This window comes from Anabrus simplex, chromosome 1 (assembly GCF_040414725.1).
Source record: "Anabrus simplex isolate iqAnaSimp1 chromosome 1, ASM4041472v1, whole genome shotgun sequence".
NCBI lineage: Eukaryota > Metazoa > Arthropoda > Insecta > Orthoptera > Tettigoniidae > Anabrus > Anabrus simplex.
In genome coordinates, this window is record NC_090265.1 from 1363615173 (window position 1) to 1363631212 (window position 16040).

The 16040-nt window shown below is 40.1% G+C and overlaps 1 protein-coding gene across 1 annotated transcript in view; it reads left to right on the forward strand.

Moving 5' to 3' along the window:
* LOC136859064 (uncharacterized) overlaps window positions 1-16040 on the forward strand; it is a 792234-nt gene that overhangs the window by 140398 nt on the left and 635796 nt on the right. Inside the window, exons 16-17 of the mRNA XM_068225768.1 lie at window positions 6100-6190; window positions 6302-6984. Of these exons, the coding sequence (XP_068081869.1) occupies window positions 6100-6190; window positions 6302-6984 (774 nt within the window). The remainder of the gene's footprint in view (window positions 1-6099; window positions 6191-6301; window positions 6985-16040) is intronic.

The following is a 16040-nucleotide window of genomic DNA, read 5'->3' on the forward strand; positions in this document are numbered from 1 at the left end:
AATCAATCAATCAATCAATCAATCAATCAATCAATCAATCAATCAATCAATCAATCAATCAATCAATCAATCAATCAATCAATCAATCAATCAATCAATCAATCAATCAATCAATCAATCAATCAATCAATCAATCAATCAATCAATCAATCAATCAATCAATCAATCAATCAATCAATCAATCAATCAATCAATCAATCAATCAATCAATCAATCAATCAATCAATCAATCAATCAATCAATCAATCAATCAATCAATCAATCAATCAATCAAGCAATCAATCAATCAATCAATCAATCAATCAATCAGTAATAAATGATCTGCATTTAGGGCTGTCATCCAAGTGGCTGATTCCCTAACAATTGTTTACCTAGGCTTTCCAGAAATTTTTTCTATGAATTTGGAAATTTATCGAACATTATAATTTATACATTATTCCAATCCCTTAGCCAACGGCCGTAGCCGTGTTGAAATAGCGGATCCCGTGAGATCTCCGAAGTTAAGCCACATTGGGCGTGGTCAAGATTTGGATGGGTTGCCATGCGCTGTTGGTGGGACTAAGGGAATGGAGGAGCGGAAAGGAACTTGCCACCCTACCGTACGTAAACTCCGGCTCAGGCACACCTCTGCGGAGATTTGGACCTGCCTTCGGGCAGAATACACCTTACCTTACCAATCCCTTACTCCTATAAATGAAAATTTCTCCCAATTAGCCCTCTTGAATTCCAACTTAAACTTCATATTACGACCTTTCCTACCTTTAAAAGCTCCACTGAAGCTTATTCGTTTACAAAAGTCATTCCACGCCATCTCTCCACCGACAGATCGGAACATACCACTTAGTAGAGCATCTCTTGTCTTTACTCCCTAGTCTTCCCAGCCCAAGTTTTCAGCAATTTTGTAACACTGCTTCTCTGTCAGAAATCATCCAGAAAAAATCGTGCTGCTTTCGTTCGGATTTTTCTCATTTTTCGTATCAAGTAATTCGGGAACCTTACTCTAACTGGGGTCTTAGCAGATACTTATACGCCCTTTCTTTTACGTCCTTATTATAACCCCTAAGTAACCTCAGAACCATGTGAAGAGATCTCTAACCTTTCTTCAAAACCACGTTAACGTGATTACCTCTATGAAGATCATTCCTTTTTGTCTTACTGGCAACCGTTTCCAAAGTGTTCTTATACACCTTATATAACCCCACTTTTCAGAGGAACATATGAATTGAAGGTACAGGAATTCATGCCTGACTTCCCTCTACACCGAGGGACACGGTGTAAAGCTCAAAAACCCATATCATGTCTATGAAATTGAATTTAGCAAAAGAGGCAGATAAGGATGACATGATGGCAAACATAATTGGCAGCCATATGAATTCTAGGGAGCAATGGAAGAATATGTATAGATACTTTAATGCAGGAACAGTTTACAAGAAGGACATCCAGGGATCATTAATGAACAAGGGAAATGTGTATGTGAGGACTTACAAAAGACAGAAGTATTCAGTCTGCAGTACGTAAAGGTTAATGTCCAGATGCAGGCGGCGACTGGTACGGGAGAACTACTGAACTTTTCCTATGATAATAAAGACTTTTATAAAAGGATATAACAGTTGAAATCTGAATACTGCTGGGGTTGATAAGATTTCTGGGGATAATTACATTGAAGACAATGTGTTGGGACATTGTGCCATATCTGAAATACTTATTTGATTACTGTTTGCATGAAGTAGCGATACCAGACGAAAGGAGAGTTATAACAGTAACCCCAGTGTAGAAGGGAAAGGGCGATAAACATGAAAGGAATAATTGCAGGGCCATCAGCTTGACACGCGTTGTTTGTAAGCTCTGCGAAAGCGTTCTTCTGAGACTGGGCAGGTTCGTAGCCAGACGTGGAAGGCCAAGAATATTATACAGTGATAATGACACCAATTTCCTTAGAAAAAACAATTTGTTAAAATCAATAGACTGCGACAATATAAAGGACGTGGCTGCTGTCCGGAGAATCCAGGGGAAATTCATCCCACCGAATGCTGCGTGGTGAGGTGGATGGTGGGAGAGAGTTATTCAAACGGCAAAGAAACTTCTCAGGAGTAAACTAGGAAGACCCTGTCTTCAATATGAATAATTGCCGACCGTACTCTGTGACGCTTGACAGTGTGATAAATTCTAGATCCCTGAAATATATATCTGAAGATCCTGACGACTTAGCGCCCTTGACACCTGCTATGTTCTTTCAGAATAATCTCTCAGTGTTTCATAAGTTCAGATAACAAACCAATATGAACTATAACATATCCTCCACTAGCTTCACCTTCAAATGTATCTTTCTTACTTTCAGCCTGTATATAAAAAAGTTTCCTCTTGGGATGAACTAGGCCTATCCACTGTTTCAGATTAACAACTTACTGGCGTTAGGTTAGAGCTATTGTTTAAATCTCTATCAGTGCTACTGCCTGATATTTTAATGTATGAATTTCCATAAAACTTTCGTTTACCAAACCTCTTGTCCTACCCATCACAAAAACAATAGAATTGTACGTTGCATAAATTAACTATAAGCCTACATCACACGTTTCTATGGAATCAAAACAAACAATAACCACATGAAACTAAACAAATGCAGCCTTCATTAGCGTCTGTACACAAGGCAAGTACCAACATAGAACATGTATATTTACCATACACGTATTATATGAGAAGTGAAATGTTCAAAGAGAAAATATACTGAGAGTACAAGGCACTAAATGAGGAAAGGAGCGTGTCAGCTAGTGGTGGCCATTTAAAAATAAACCAATGTATGCCATTTAAACGGATAAATACAACCAAAAAATATATAGGCTTGTAGAGAAAAGCATAATGAATCATTTAAGGCATAAAACAAAACAAAAACTACTTGCCTTCTGTCCTTACACTTACCGTAACTTACAACTAAGTTTTAAATACCCTCTTAATAGAAACTTGCCGCCTGCTTCGATAACTAAGAGTTCACGGCCGTTTTCATGATCTGGCGCTGGGACAGAATCTGTTTCGCCTTCACCTTTACAGGCAAATGTGTGTGCCTCCATTCCATGCTCTGTTGCTATGATTCGGGCGTGATATGCGAAACGCACGTTTCATCTCTCGTTACAATCTGACTCAACATGTCGTCACCTTCTGCGGCACTACGAATCAAAAACGTCATCGAACACTCAAATCTTTCATTTTTGTGGTCCTCCGTTAGGAGTTTAGGGACCTAACAGGAGCACAGTTTCCCAAAATTTAGGTTTTCAGAAACAATTTTGCAAAACACTGACCTAGACACGTCAGGACAGGCGTTTGAGAGAGTTGTTATTGTGAAGCGTCTGCCCACACGAATCTTTGCTTCAACTGAAGCCACCAAATCGTCTGTGATCAGAGATGGGCGACCGAAGCTTAGCATGGACGTTGTCACGGCAATCTCTGAAGTCTCGAACCTACTTACGCACATTGCGTTCACTTCGCAAATCTGTCGGTGAATGTCTGCAGCAAATAGGTTCCCTGCCGACAAAAACCGTATCACTGACCAAATCTCGCACGGGGTGGGCGAGTCTATAATCTTGAACATTTGAGTAAGCACAGAACAGAACCGTACTGGTATTATTATTATTATTTTTTTTTTTTTTGTAAATTTATTTGGCTTTAGATCCGTTACAGACCAAACAGCCACCTGGATATTACAGTACGCTAGTTTGAACTTTACAATTCATTACAAGTCATTGTCACAGTGTAAAATATATATACATATAAAAGACATAGATGTTGCACATCATTACATTAATATCACATACATTTCCATAGAAAATCAATCAAATTTGTAGACAAGTTGTTTTTAAATAGTTCCCAATAATAGTATACACTTTTTTTGTTTTTGGTCGCCAGTAGTGTATTAACACAGTTTGGTAACTGTTGCTTAGCATGAAGTAGAGCTGTAATAAACACATTTTGCTGTTGGTGGTAATGAGCACATGCAAAAAAGAGATGGTTTATGTCCTGAATCGACTGGGCATCACAGGAACAGTATGGTGTGTCCACTACGTTAACCGTACTGGTTAACAACAGAGCTGCAACTGAGTACCGTTGTTCCTGAGGCATGCCGGCACATGGCATACGTGCCTACACGCATCAGTGCCTACAACAAAACGGCCCTTTCTTAAAGAAACACGCCTGGTATAAAGAAAAAATAGGACATGTCATAAACAACCGGGCGTCCGACTCGTTGGCTGAATGGTCAGCGTACTGGCCTTCGGTTCTGAGGGTCCCGGGTTCGATTCCCGGCCGGGTCGTGGATTTTAATTGCTTGTGATTAATTCTTCTAGCTCGGGGACTGGGTGTATGTGTCCGTCCCAACACTCTTCTCACCATATTCAGACAACATACTACACTACCAACCACCACAGAAACACGCAATAGTGATTACATCCCTCGATACAGGGTTGGCGTCAGGAAGGGCATCCGGCCGTAAAACAGGGCCAAATCCACATGTATGACGCAGTTCGCACCCGTGACCCCACAGGTGTGGAGAAAAAGCGGTAGAAAAAGAAGAAAAAGAAGAAGATAAACATCCGGGCCCTAAATCACAATGAAATATCGGGTTCCAGACACACAGCTCGTCCCCGGCCTTGACTGGCTCGCAGTCTCAGCACTCCAGGGATAGTGGCTGGAAGTCGTCAAACTCGCTATTCATGGCGATCCCTAGGCAAGTCAAAGCTTATGAAGGGAACATTACGTGTAATTCAATTTTCATCTCTGCCAAAGAAAATATTTTAAATCGTGAAGTATTTTTAATTCATTGGGCAATGAATAACTGACATCACTGACAAACTCAAGGTCTCGAAGTCATATATAGAAGAACTGTTCAACGATGATGGACCTAACGACCATGGCGTGAATGAGACAAACACAGGTCCTGCCATTTTGAAGGACGAAGTGAAGCGTGTCATCTGCCAAACGAAGAATGGAAAGGCCCCTGGACGTGATGAAGGTGCATGCAGAACTCCTCACACTTCTGGACGACAATGGTATCAGTAATTATGACAGAGCTATTCAACAAAATCTATTCAACTGGAACAATCCCAGGGGTACGATGCGCATTGGTATCACCCAAATATCACTATAAAATTTGTCACAAATGGAACATAATAATTGCTTTTACACATATCAAGTGAAAAATCTGCGGCAAATTAAAATTACCGTCGTTATTTGAGAAATATGAAAACATATACAGGACTGGTTTATGTCGTACTGCGCTGTTGGTGCCGTCTTTTGTTACTTTCTTCAGGTCCAGGGCTAGCACCGAGGAATGCGAGTGCTATGTCTGTAGATTCTCATTATCTTTGTCCATTCGCTGCTGGTGCCGTCTTTTGTTACTTTCTTCAGGTCCAGGGCTAGCACCGATGAATGGGAGTGCTATGTCTGTGGATTCTCATTATCTTTGTCCACATGACTAGAGCGGCCAGTTCAAACAGCAAAATGGACGTCAACAGAAAAATAGCATGATCCCTGGAACAATAAATATTTTTATTTCTGTTCGAACGAAAGTAACTCAATCCCTGGACCAATAAATCACTAGTCCACTGATTTTTTTCTTATGTACATTGGCCATACCATTTTGTCGCCTATTAAATATTGCATATCGCGATACAATTCATGAAATGATGTCATTGACACGTGAAGCAATGAAACGAAAGCAAAGAACTTCAGTGAACACAGATATCACACACGAAATTGTTGAAAGTGTAAGACAAAAGACATACGTGTGTCACTGTGAGCGCAACACCAAATGTACTTGTAAAGTGGTAAAGTACGTATACATAATATTCTCCAAAAATCAAATATTTCTTAATTTGCCGCAGATTTTTCACTTGATATGTGTAAAAAAAAAAAAATGTTCCATTTGTGACAAATTTTATAGTGATATTTGGGTGATAGCAATGCGCACTATACCCCAATCCCAGAAGACTGGCTTAGGTCCACTTTTATCTCTCTCCCCAAAAACGAAAATGCCAGACGATGCGAAGAGCACAGAACCATCAGTCTGACGACCCATATCCTAAATATATTCTTAAAGATCATTCATTGCAGAATCCGTGCTAAGTGTGAAGAAGTGATAACTGAAACACAGTTCGGATTCAGGAATGGTCTTGGGACTAGAGATGCACTTTTCTGTATTCAAGTACTTGTCCAGCGTTGCTTGGAAATGAACAAGGATGTCTATGCATGTTTCATAGACTAAGAAAAGGCATATGATAAAGTATAGCATGGGAAGTTGATGGAAATTCTGCAGAACATCGGACTTGACGACCGAGATATTCGGATTATTGCCAACTTGTACTGGGGTCAGAAAGCAGCAGTCAAGATTGAGGAAACCCTGTCAGAAGAAATAGACATCCGCCGTGGCATTCGACAAGGCTGCGTATTATCGCCTCTACTCTACAACATTTACTCAGAGGCTATCCTTGCAGAAGCTGTGGAAGAACCGTCTACCATAGTCATCATTATCAACGGGGAACGTCTAAACAACGTCCGTTATGCTGACGACACGGTATTGCTAGCAGACAACGTAGAAGACCTTCAGCTATTCTTAGACAAAGTGAATACTGCTTGCAACAACAGAGGACTGAAGATAAACATTAAGAAAACCCAGTTCATGGTCATCAGTAAACGGCAAGACGTCCACGTGCAGCTCACTCTCGACAATGAACCCATCGCTAGGGTTCACCAATACAAGTATCTAGGATGTTACCTCAACCAGAAATGGGACTGCAGCCAAGAAATACGGGTCCGCATTGAACATGCGAGAAGCATCTTCATGCAGATGAAGAAACTGCTCAACAACCGCGACCTACAACTAAATCTAAGGCTCCGTCTGGTCCGTGCCTACGTCTTTACCACGTTACTTTATGGAATGGAAGGCTGGACACTTACTCAAGCCCTCTGTAAAAGACTGGAAGCATTCGAAATGTGGATGTACAGACGGATGCTTCGCATTTCATGGACATACAGAATCCGGAATTCCGAGGTGTTGGATCGACTTGGAAAGAAGACTGAAGTCATGCTGACCATTAAAAGGCGGAAGCTATAATACTTCGGCCATATAATGCGGAATGATAAGCACAGAATCCTGCAGCTTGTTATACAAGAAAGAATAGAAGGACGTAGGAGTCCTGGTAGACGACAAACTCTATGGATGAAGAACCTCGTAGACTTGTGTGGGTTGGACACGATGGCTCTGTTCCGTGCCGCTGCATCCAAATTCAAGATCGCCATGTTGATTGCCAACCTTCGCCAGAAGATGGCACGTTAAGAAGAAGAATGAATAACGAAATATATACACACATCAGAGTTTATGCTCTAATTTTCCATACCACCTACTTTCGGCAGGATCAGAAAGAAGTCAGGGGACTCGAAGCACGTCACAGTAACGTTCCAAAGTTTTCTTCAGAAACTGCAGTAAACTTAAAAGATGGCATCAAGAATATTGGTTGAAAATACTGTTGCAGTGCTCAAAGCAATAATCACCACTGCTGTCGTCGGGACAGTTTCGGAAAGGCACTATGGCTCACAATCAATTTCTGTTTCTTACAATAAACGTTTACAGGCGTGGCTTTGGAGACTGCTCTATGTCTAGGTTTATGTAAACTGTAATCAAGTACAGCGTATACCCGACATCGAATATAAAGCTATGAAAGAATATTTCTTAGTCTCTTCCTGGGTAGAAAAGCTCAGAATCTTGTAAATTAAACCCTAAAAGTTTTATCACTGCTAGTGTAGTTAAATTCTACTTGCAGTTCACCGTACTCTTAACTATGCTGAGGGATGAATTTTGGTAATATTTTGAAACATCTGTTGAAATATGGAGTACTAGATTAAATGCTGCATTTTTCGTTTATTAATAAATTCACATCCGTTGAATAATAGTAAAATTTAAATTTAATTTTCCCTACTTTCTCACTTTGATATTCCTCAGAGTCATTGAATGTTCCTATGATACTAGTGGATAAGCACCTAAAATCAACATCTGAAAGGATATTGTATAAATAAATAGACTAAAAATCTTTTTAATGAGATGTCTTCTTACAACGCACTGGTCGACAGGATATACTTTTTTTTTTTTTTTACATTTGTTTTACGTCGCGCCGACAGACAGGTCTTATGGCGACGATGCTATAGGAAGGGTCTGAGTGGGAAGGAAGCGGCCGTGGCCTTAATTAAGGTATCGGTACAGCTCAAGCATTTTCCTGGTGTGAAAATGGGAAACCATGTAAAACCATCTTCTGGGCTGCCGACAATGGGGCTCGAACCCACTATCTCCCGGATGCAAGATCACAGCTGCGCGCCCGTAACCACACGGCCAACTCGCCCGGTGACGGGATATACTAATATATTGCTAAGAGGCCTCGAACTTCAACACCGATTGTCAGATATTTGTCATTGTTGTGTGCGTATTTGGATCTTAACGCACATCTTGCTCTCAGACTTACACGTCAACCCTGTTCTTATACACCAGGAGATAACTACAGCTATTATGAATCGGGATTCTTTTACCGTTACTGCATGGTTCTCAGTAAGTATTAATTGCTTCAAAACACAATTGAACAAACAGTTTAAACTCAAAGAGTTCACAAATTTAGTATCAGTGGATTGGTTTGGCAGAAATGTATCCCAGGAAACTGCACACTCGATTATTGGACTAGTTTCCTGCACCTTGTTACCAAAGGAAAAATATATTTCACTTTGTTGTTAATTGTTGCTATCCATTTACATAATGCTAATTTATCGTTTTATAATCTTTATCCCGTTGCAATTTACTTTGAAATATGATGGGCAATATCGTACCGTACTTTAAAATATCTAATACCGGGTAATACAATGTTAAATATTTATTCTGAAACCATCCCACCTGCCTGGTGGCCATGAACGTTAAGGCGTGAAATCTGTATGGTCTGACACCGTGGATAGCCGGTTCGAGTCCCGTTGGTTGAAATTTTCACAACCAAGATATTTGCCGGCAAGGTAGGAGAGGTGGTGGTATACAACTTATAATCACTGGATTGCGTACCAAAAGCCTAGATTCAGTTCCGAACCTCTCCGCAGTGGTGTGAGGGCATATGGCGCTATTGATGGTCATTCGTCCGTCGGATGACGACGTCAAGTCTTGAGCAGACCCCTTGGTTCTATTCGACAGCAGTAGGCTATGTGCCGGTACCGGATTTCATCTTCCCCCTTCTTATCATCATATATAATGTCATACATTTCATCTCATTAACTCCTCAGATGAGGTTGACGTCAGGAAGGGCATCCGGTCGTAAAACTCGCTAAGAAGATTTATTACACTTCACATGCTTATAGAACTCAATGTCATTGTATGGAATAATAACAATATGTGTGCGGTTAAGTGTAAGAAAGGGCCCAATGTCATTGTATGGAATAATAACAATATGTGTGTGGTTAAGTGTAAGAAAGGGCCAAGAGCCCTAACTTCGCCACAGAAAATAAAGGCTTTATCTATCTATCTAGAACAAAAGGACTTAACTTTGGCAGCAACCTCTCCGTCAGCAGCGAATCACATACCGCTTTGTCATGCATGCTTAGCCCATGGCTACGAATCTCCTGGATTGTTCATGGCTGCTGTCTCCTTGATGTTGGTTGTATCTAGAACTGTTGAATTAAATTAGAACCAACTACTTCTCCTCTTAGTGTGCTCGAATGCACGACCGCAAACTTAGTACTGGCTAATAATTGACTGTAGCCTCCGCTTAGATTTTAGTCCGACCTACACGGCACTAACTTAAAAGAACTGGGCCCGGTTGCAATCTGTCCTTGTCAGCGGTTATATATTAACGAATCGCACATTTAATTTCATACTTCGCGTACGAGCCGGATATTACTTATAAGCGCAGACCGTCATTAGCTCTTGTGAGCTAAATCACAACGATTCTATTTCAAGTCTAACAGAAACTTCTTATCAGCTCGCGATTACGACACAACACACTCAGCGTTCAAAATGCAATAGGAGGCCGCTTCCCTTCTCTGCTCAGCCTTTATAGTCTCACAAGGTCGCCAGCTCCAAAGGGAGGTCTAGCAAACAGACCCTTTTCCTTTGTGAGAGCTCGCCAGATGCTAACGGCTGCTCACGTTAATACGCATATATCTCACTTTAGCATAAGTAAATAGTTTTATCAACTCCAGTTACTCTACAATTATCATCTTAACTTCGTGTGGTGTCAGATCTGTGGAATTTAGCTTAGTGGCGGATTAATTGATTAAAATTAAGGTGATTCCAGCCTTGGAAAAGAGAAGTTTGTCAACCTGTGACAAATGTTTGGAGCATCCCCTCGTTGAAATCTCACCCCCTCCAGATTTTGCTGTTCGCGTGGGTACGCGACTATTGGAGTCTACAGGACCGAGATCACGGCTTGCGGCTTAGGTCCAACTAGAGGAATCTGTTCCTACCGGGGCGCTACAGGGTTCTCACAGCCTATGGCACGGCCATCCAGGGTTCCTTCCTTCATTCCCCGCGACTATATTGAGTGCTTGAATAAAATTATGTCACAGTGTTGTAATAAATAAAATGAAGCATACATGATATTGTTCACTGTGGACTAAGGATTACGAAACTGCAGGCGGGAAACGAAAACTCGGATACGAGTATCGGTCGACACAATGTTTTAGTTGAGAGATTTGGGAGCAAGGAGACGAGCTGCTCGAGAAGTCAGTGGAGTGATGGCGAGGAACGATATTACTAGAAGAATAAGTTTGAGCGGCGCCTTTAAAAGTAGGAAATATTACAATCTATATATATAAAATAGCTTGTCCTGACTGACTGACTGATTCATCATCGCCGAGCCAAAACTACTGAACATAAAGAAATGAAATTTTGGGGATATATTCACATTATGATGTAGGTGCTCGCTAAGAGAGGATTTTTGGATATTCCTTCGGTAAGGGGGTGAAAGGGGGGGTGAAATTTTAAAATGAGTGTATCTATATCTCAAAACTTTAAACGTTTATAGAAGTGAAAATTGTGTATTTAGAATCTTCTTTAAAAATAAGGAAACACGTATTTTTTGTTTTCAGAAAATCCCAATAGGAGGGGTGAAAAAGGGTGAAAATGGGGGAAAATGGGTCTAATGCTTTTAATCAGGATACCGGTACTTATATATCAGAAACTGAAGATATTACAGACCTCAAAATTGGTAATTTTGATCTCTTTTAAAAATAAAGAAACACATATTTTTTTGTTTTTGGAAAATCAATTAATGGGAGGGTGAAAAAGGGATGAATTTTTAAAATGAGTGTATCTATATCTCGAAACTTTTAAAGTTTGCTGATGTAAAAATTGGTATTTAGAATCTTCATTAAAAATAAAGAAACACGTATTTTTTGTTTTCGGAAAATCGCAATAGGAGTGAAAAGGGGTGGAAAATGGGTTGAATGCCTTTAATGAGGCTACTTATATTTCAGAACCTGAAGATATTACAGACCTGAAAATTGGTGTTTGGGATCTCCTTTAAAAATAAAGAAACACGTACTTTTTTGTTTGTGGAAAATCCAATTCATGGGGGGGGGGTGAAAAGGGGGTGATTTTTTAAAATGAGTGTATCTATATCTCAAAACTTTTAAAGTTTATAGATGTAAAAATTGGTATTTAGAATCTCCTTTAAAAATAAAGAAACATGTATTCTTTTGTTCTCTGAAAATCCCAATAGGAAGGGTGTAAAAGGGTGATAAATGGGTTGAATGCCTTTAATGAGGCTACTTATATTTCAGAACCTGAAGATATTACAGACCTGAAAATTGGTATTTTGGATCTACTTTAAAAGTAAAGAAACACGTATTTTTTCGTTTTTGGAAAATCCAAATTTTGGGGGGTGAAAAGGGGGGCTGAATTTTTTTAAATGAGTGCGTCTACATCTTAAAACTTTAAAATTTACAGATGTAAAAATTGGTAGTTAGAATCTCCTCTAAAAATAAAGGAACACGTATTTTTTTGTTTCCTGTAAATCCTAATAGGAGGGGTGTAAAAGGGGTGAAAAATGGGTTGAATGCCTTTAATGGGGATACATATATCTCAGAAACGAAAGATATTACAGAACTGAAAATTTGTATACGGGATCTCCTTTAAAAATAAATAAACACGTAATTCTTAGTTTTTGGGAAATCCAATTAATGGCGGTTAAACAGGAGTGACGAATTGGGGTGAATTTTTTGAAAGACTATATCTACAGAATATCTTGGAAACGTAAAATGTTACACACGTAAAAAGTGGGTGTTTGGAATCTCCTGTAAATGTAAATAAACATAGGTGATTTGTTTTTGGAAACTCCACTTAAGGGGAACTCAAAAGGGGTGAAATTTTAAAATGAGAATTTTTACAGTATATCTAAAAAAAACTTAACATGCTACAGAAGTGAAGGTATTTTTTATCTCTATTAAACATAAAGAAACGTGTGTTTTTAGTTTTCGGAAATACCACTTGGGTGGAGGGGGGTTCTAAAAGTGACTGAAAATGGTGTTGAATTCTTTTAATTAGGCTACTGATATCACAAAAATTTAGACGTTACAGACGTGAAATTTGATATTTGCAATCTGCTTTAAAAGTAAAGAAACACGTATTCTCGGAAAGTCCAATGAAGGGGGGGGGGGGAGGGAAGAATTGAAAAATTAATTGGCTTAATTGTATGAGAATACATACATCTAATAAAAACTAAAGTTGTTACAGACGTGAAAATTCGTATTTGGATCTCCTTTAAAAACAAAGAAAAGCGCGTTTTGGTGGGGAAACCATCTTGGAGGGCGGGAGTGTAAAGGAGTTGAATTCCTTTCATGAGGACACATAAATCAAAAACTGAAGAAGTTAGAGTCGTGATCATTGGTATTTAAGAAGATCCTTTACTATTAAAGAAACAAGTATTTTTGGGGGGAAAATTCACTTAGGGTGGGGGGGAGTATTGTGATATGAAGTGCAGAAAGTAAATTATTTTTATTGGGATACTTATATCTCAAAACTGAAGGTAATAGTCGTGAACATTGGTGTTTGGAATCTCCCTTAAACATAAAGAAACAAGCATTCTTTTAATTTGGGGGGGGGGGGATGGCGGTAAATAAACTTAACGGCGGTGGGGTGTAGAAGGAGGTGAGACCAATTGATTTTACTGTTATTAATGTACTTATAAGGATCCTCCGTTGCTCAGGCGGCAGCGCGCCGACCTCTCACAGCTGGGTTCCGTGGTTCAAATCCCGGTCACTCCATGTGACATTCGTGCTGGACAAAACGGTGGCGGGACAGGTTTTTCTCCGGATACTCCGGTTTTCCCTGTCATCAGCCATTCCAGCAACACATAATAGTAATAATAATAATAATAATAATAATAATAATAATAATAATCCGGACCGTCGTCAAATGTGCGGACCGCGCTGAAAACGGCTCCTGGACGGGTAATGACTAAGAATGCAGTCCGGCCGCGGGTTCAGTGCCGCCAAGGCACCCAATATGACACCACGCCGGATCTCCTGAAGGATTTTATCCATATTAAAAATGATTATAGGAAAATATGGCAAAGATTTAGGGACCCAACTGACCGGGAGGAATACCTGAGCCTAGACCGGGAAGTACGAAATCGATTGCTGGAAAGGAAGATTGAAAAATGGGAGGAGACATGCCGTAATCTAATAGAAAACGAGTCAGATTGGGAATTTTGGTGAATTCTCGCCGAAAACGAGTCAGATCGCAAATTTCGGCGGATTATATATCTAAAACAATAAGCATTCAATTATAAATTTCAGTATAATACCGTAGCGAAGCACGGGTATCTTGCTAGTATGAAGATAAAGTTGGAATTCAAGAGGAAAAATTGGGGGAAATATTCGTTTACAGGGAGGGGAGTTAGGGATTGGAATAACTTACCAAGGGAGATATTCAATAAATTTCCAATTTCTTTGAAATCATTTAAGAAAAGGCTAGGAAAACATAAGGAACCTGCCACTTGGGCGACTGCCGTAAATGCAGATCAGTATTGATTGATTGATTGATTGATTGATTGATTGATTGATTGATTGATTGATTGATTGATTGATTCAAGGAAGTTATTCCGTGAGTCTGATACTTTGTTCGTACAAGGCTCGGACCCGTCATTCTCAAAGGTAATCGTGTAACAAATACATTACTGTTTTTCAATTTCCTAACGAAATAAGATGGCGGCAGGTCCGGCCCCCGGCGGCCCCTGGTTCGATTACCGGCCGGGTTAGGGGTTTTTAATTTATTGTAAATGATTAATATCCCTGGCCTGGGGACTGAATATTTGTGTCGTCCTTAACGTTCCTTTCCTCACATTCAACACTTTACATTTCCGCAATTACAATTACATGCAGGTTCATAACATATGGTGCAAGTAAAAACAAAAGATCTTTAGAGGTCGACGCCACGAACAAATAGCATTTAAAAATAAGATGGGGTCAGAATCAGTACAAGCATCATTACTGAAGAAATTGCTGACCTGCTGTAAGAAGAGTTTACTTTTAAAGTAATTGGTTAGGAGCATATGAGCCCATTCTGGACGACCATATCATAACAACTACTGCATCAGAAGAAGGTTGTATTTATTTGTCTTTGGCTTTATGTTTATAGTTGTATTTTGTATTTATACTAATTTATCTTTGGCTTGGGACAACGTACATCGTAAACTGCTGTCAGTTCGATCAAGAATAGAACTGTGAATAGTCGTGGAACTGACGTGGTTTAAGAACTGTAAGAACTGAAAACCGTAGAACAAGCACTTTTACATGGACAATTCAGGTACCTGCGATCTACTGTATCTAGTGATGGCAATTTGGACTTGGAGGTAACACATAGAATTCAGGTTGACTTGTTGAACTGGGTTTCTCTGTAACAGAAAAATAAATGTTCAATAAATTGAAAAGTCCATATGTGTGCTGTGAGATTTACATGATATATGGAGCAGAGACATAGGCAACAATTAAGTCCCAAAGTCAGTTACACACTACGATATTTTGGACCGTGGCAAATGGAAACATTGGCCCTAACTCAATGGGATAAGATGCAGAAGAGGAGGAAGGAAGTAGAAGCACTTGTAAAGCGTAAATATGTCATTCTGTTGCAGAATAATGTTAAACCTGATACTTGGCTAAGATCCCTATACCATTTTCAACATTTGTTCGTGGGCATTATCTACTACCTATGCATATTATCGTTGTCATTAGTGACCGCGGATTTTCACTGATTTTAATCATTAATCATACATATTTGCTAAAGTATAATTTCGTATTTTTCCGCATGTTTCATGAGTAAATGTGTAGAGTACGGTTTAGTTCTACACCAAAGTATTGATAAATTTGATATAGACATGATCTTAATACGACTGACAGAGCAAATGCAACACCAAGAAGGAGTGGTTCGAAAGGGATGAAAGTTGGGGAAAAAACAGAGACGGCACGGACGAATAATTGATGTTTATTTCAAACCGATATGCAGGTTACACAATGCGCACGGCATCGACTCAGTAGGATGTAGGACCACCGCGAGCGGCGATGCACGCAGAAACACGTCAAGGTACAGAGTCAATAAGAGTGCGGATGGTGTCCTGAGGGATGGTTCTCCATTCTCTGTCAACCATTTGCCACAGTTGGTCGTCCGTACGAGGCTGGGGCAGAGTTTGCAAACGGCGTCCAATGAGATCCCACACGTGTTCGATTGGTGAGAGATCCGGAGAGTACGCTGGCCACGGAAGCATCTGTACACCTCGTAGAGCCTGTTGGAAGATGCGAGCAGTGTGTGGGCGGGCATTATCCTGCTGAAACAGAGCATTGGGAAGCCCCTGAAGGTACGGGAGTGCCACCGGCCACAGCACATGCTGCACGTAGCGGTGGGCATTTAACGTGCCTTGAATACGCACTAGAGGTGACGTTGAATCATACGCAACAGCGCCCCAAACCATGATGCCGCGTTGTCTAGCGGTAGGGCGCTCCACAATTACTGCCGGATTTGACCTTTCTCCACGCCGACG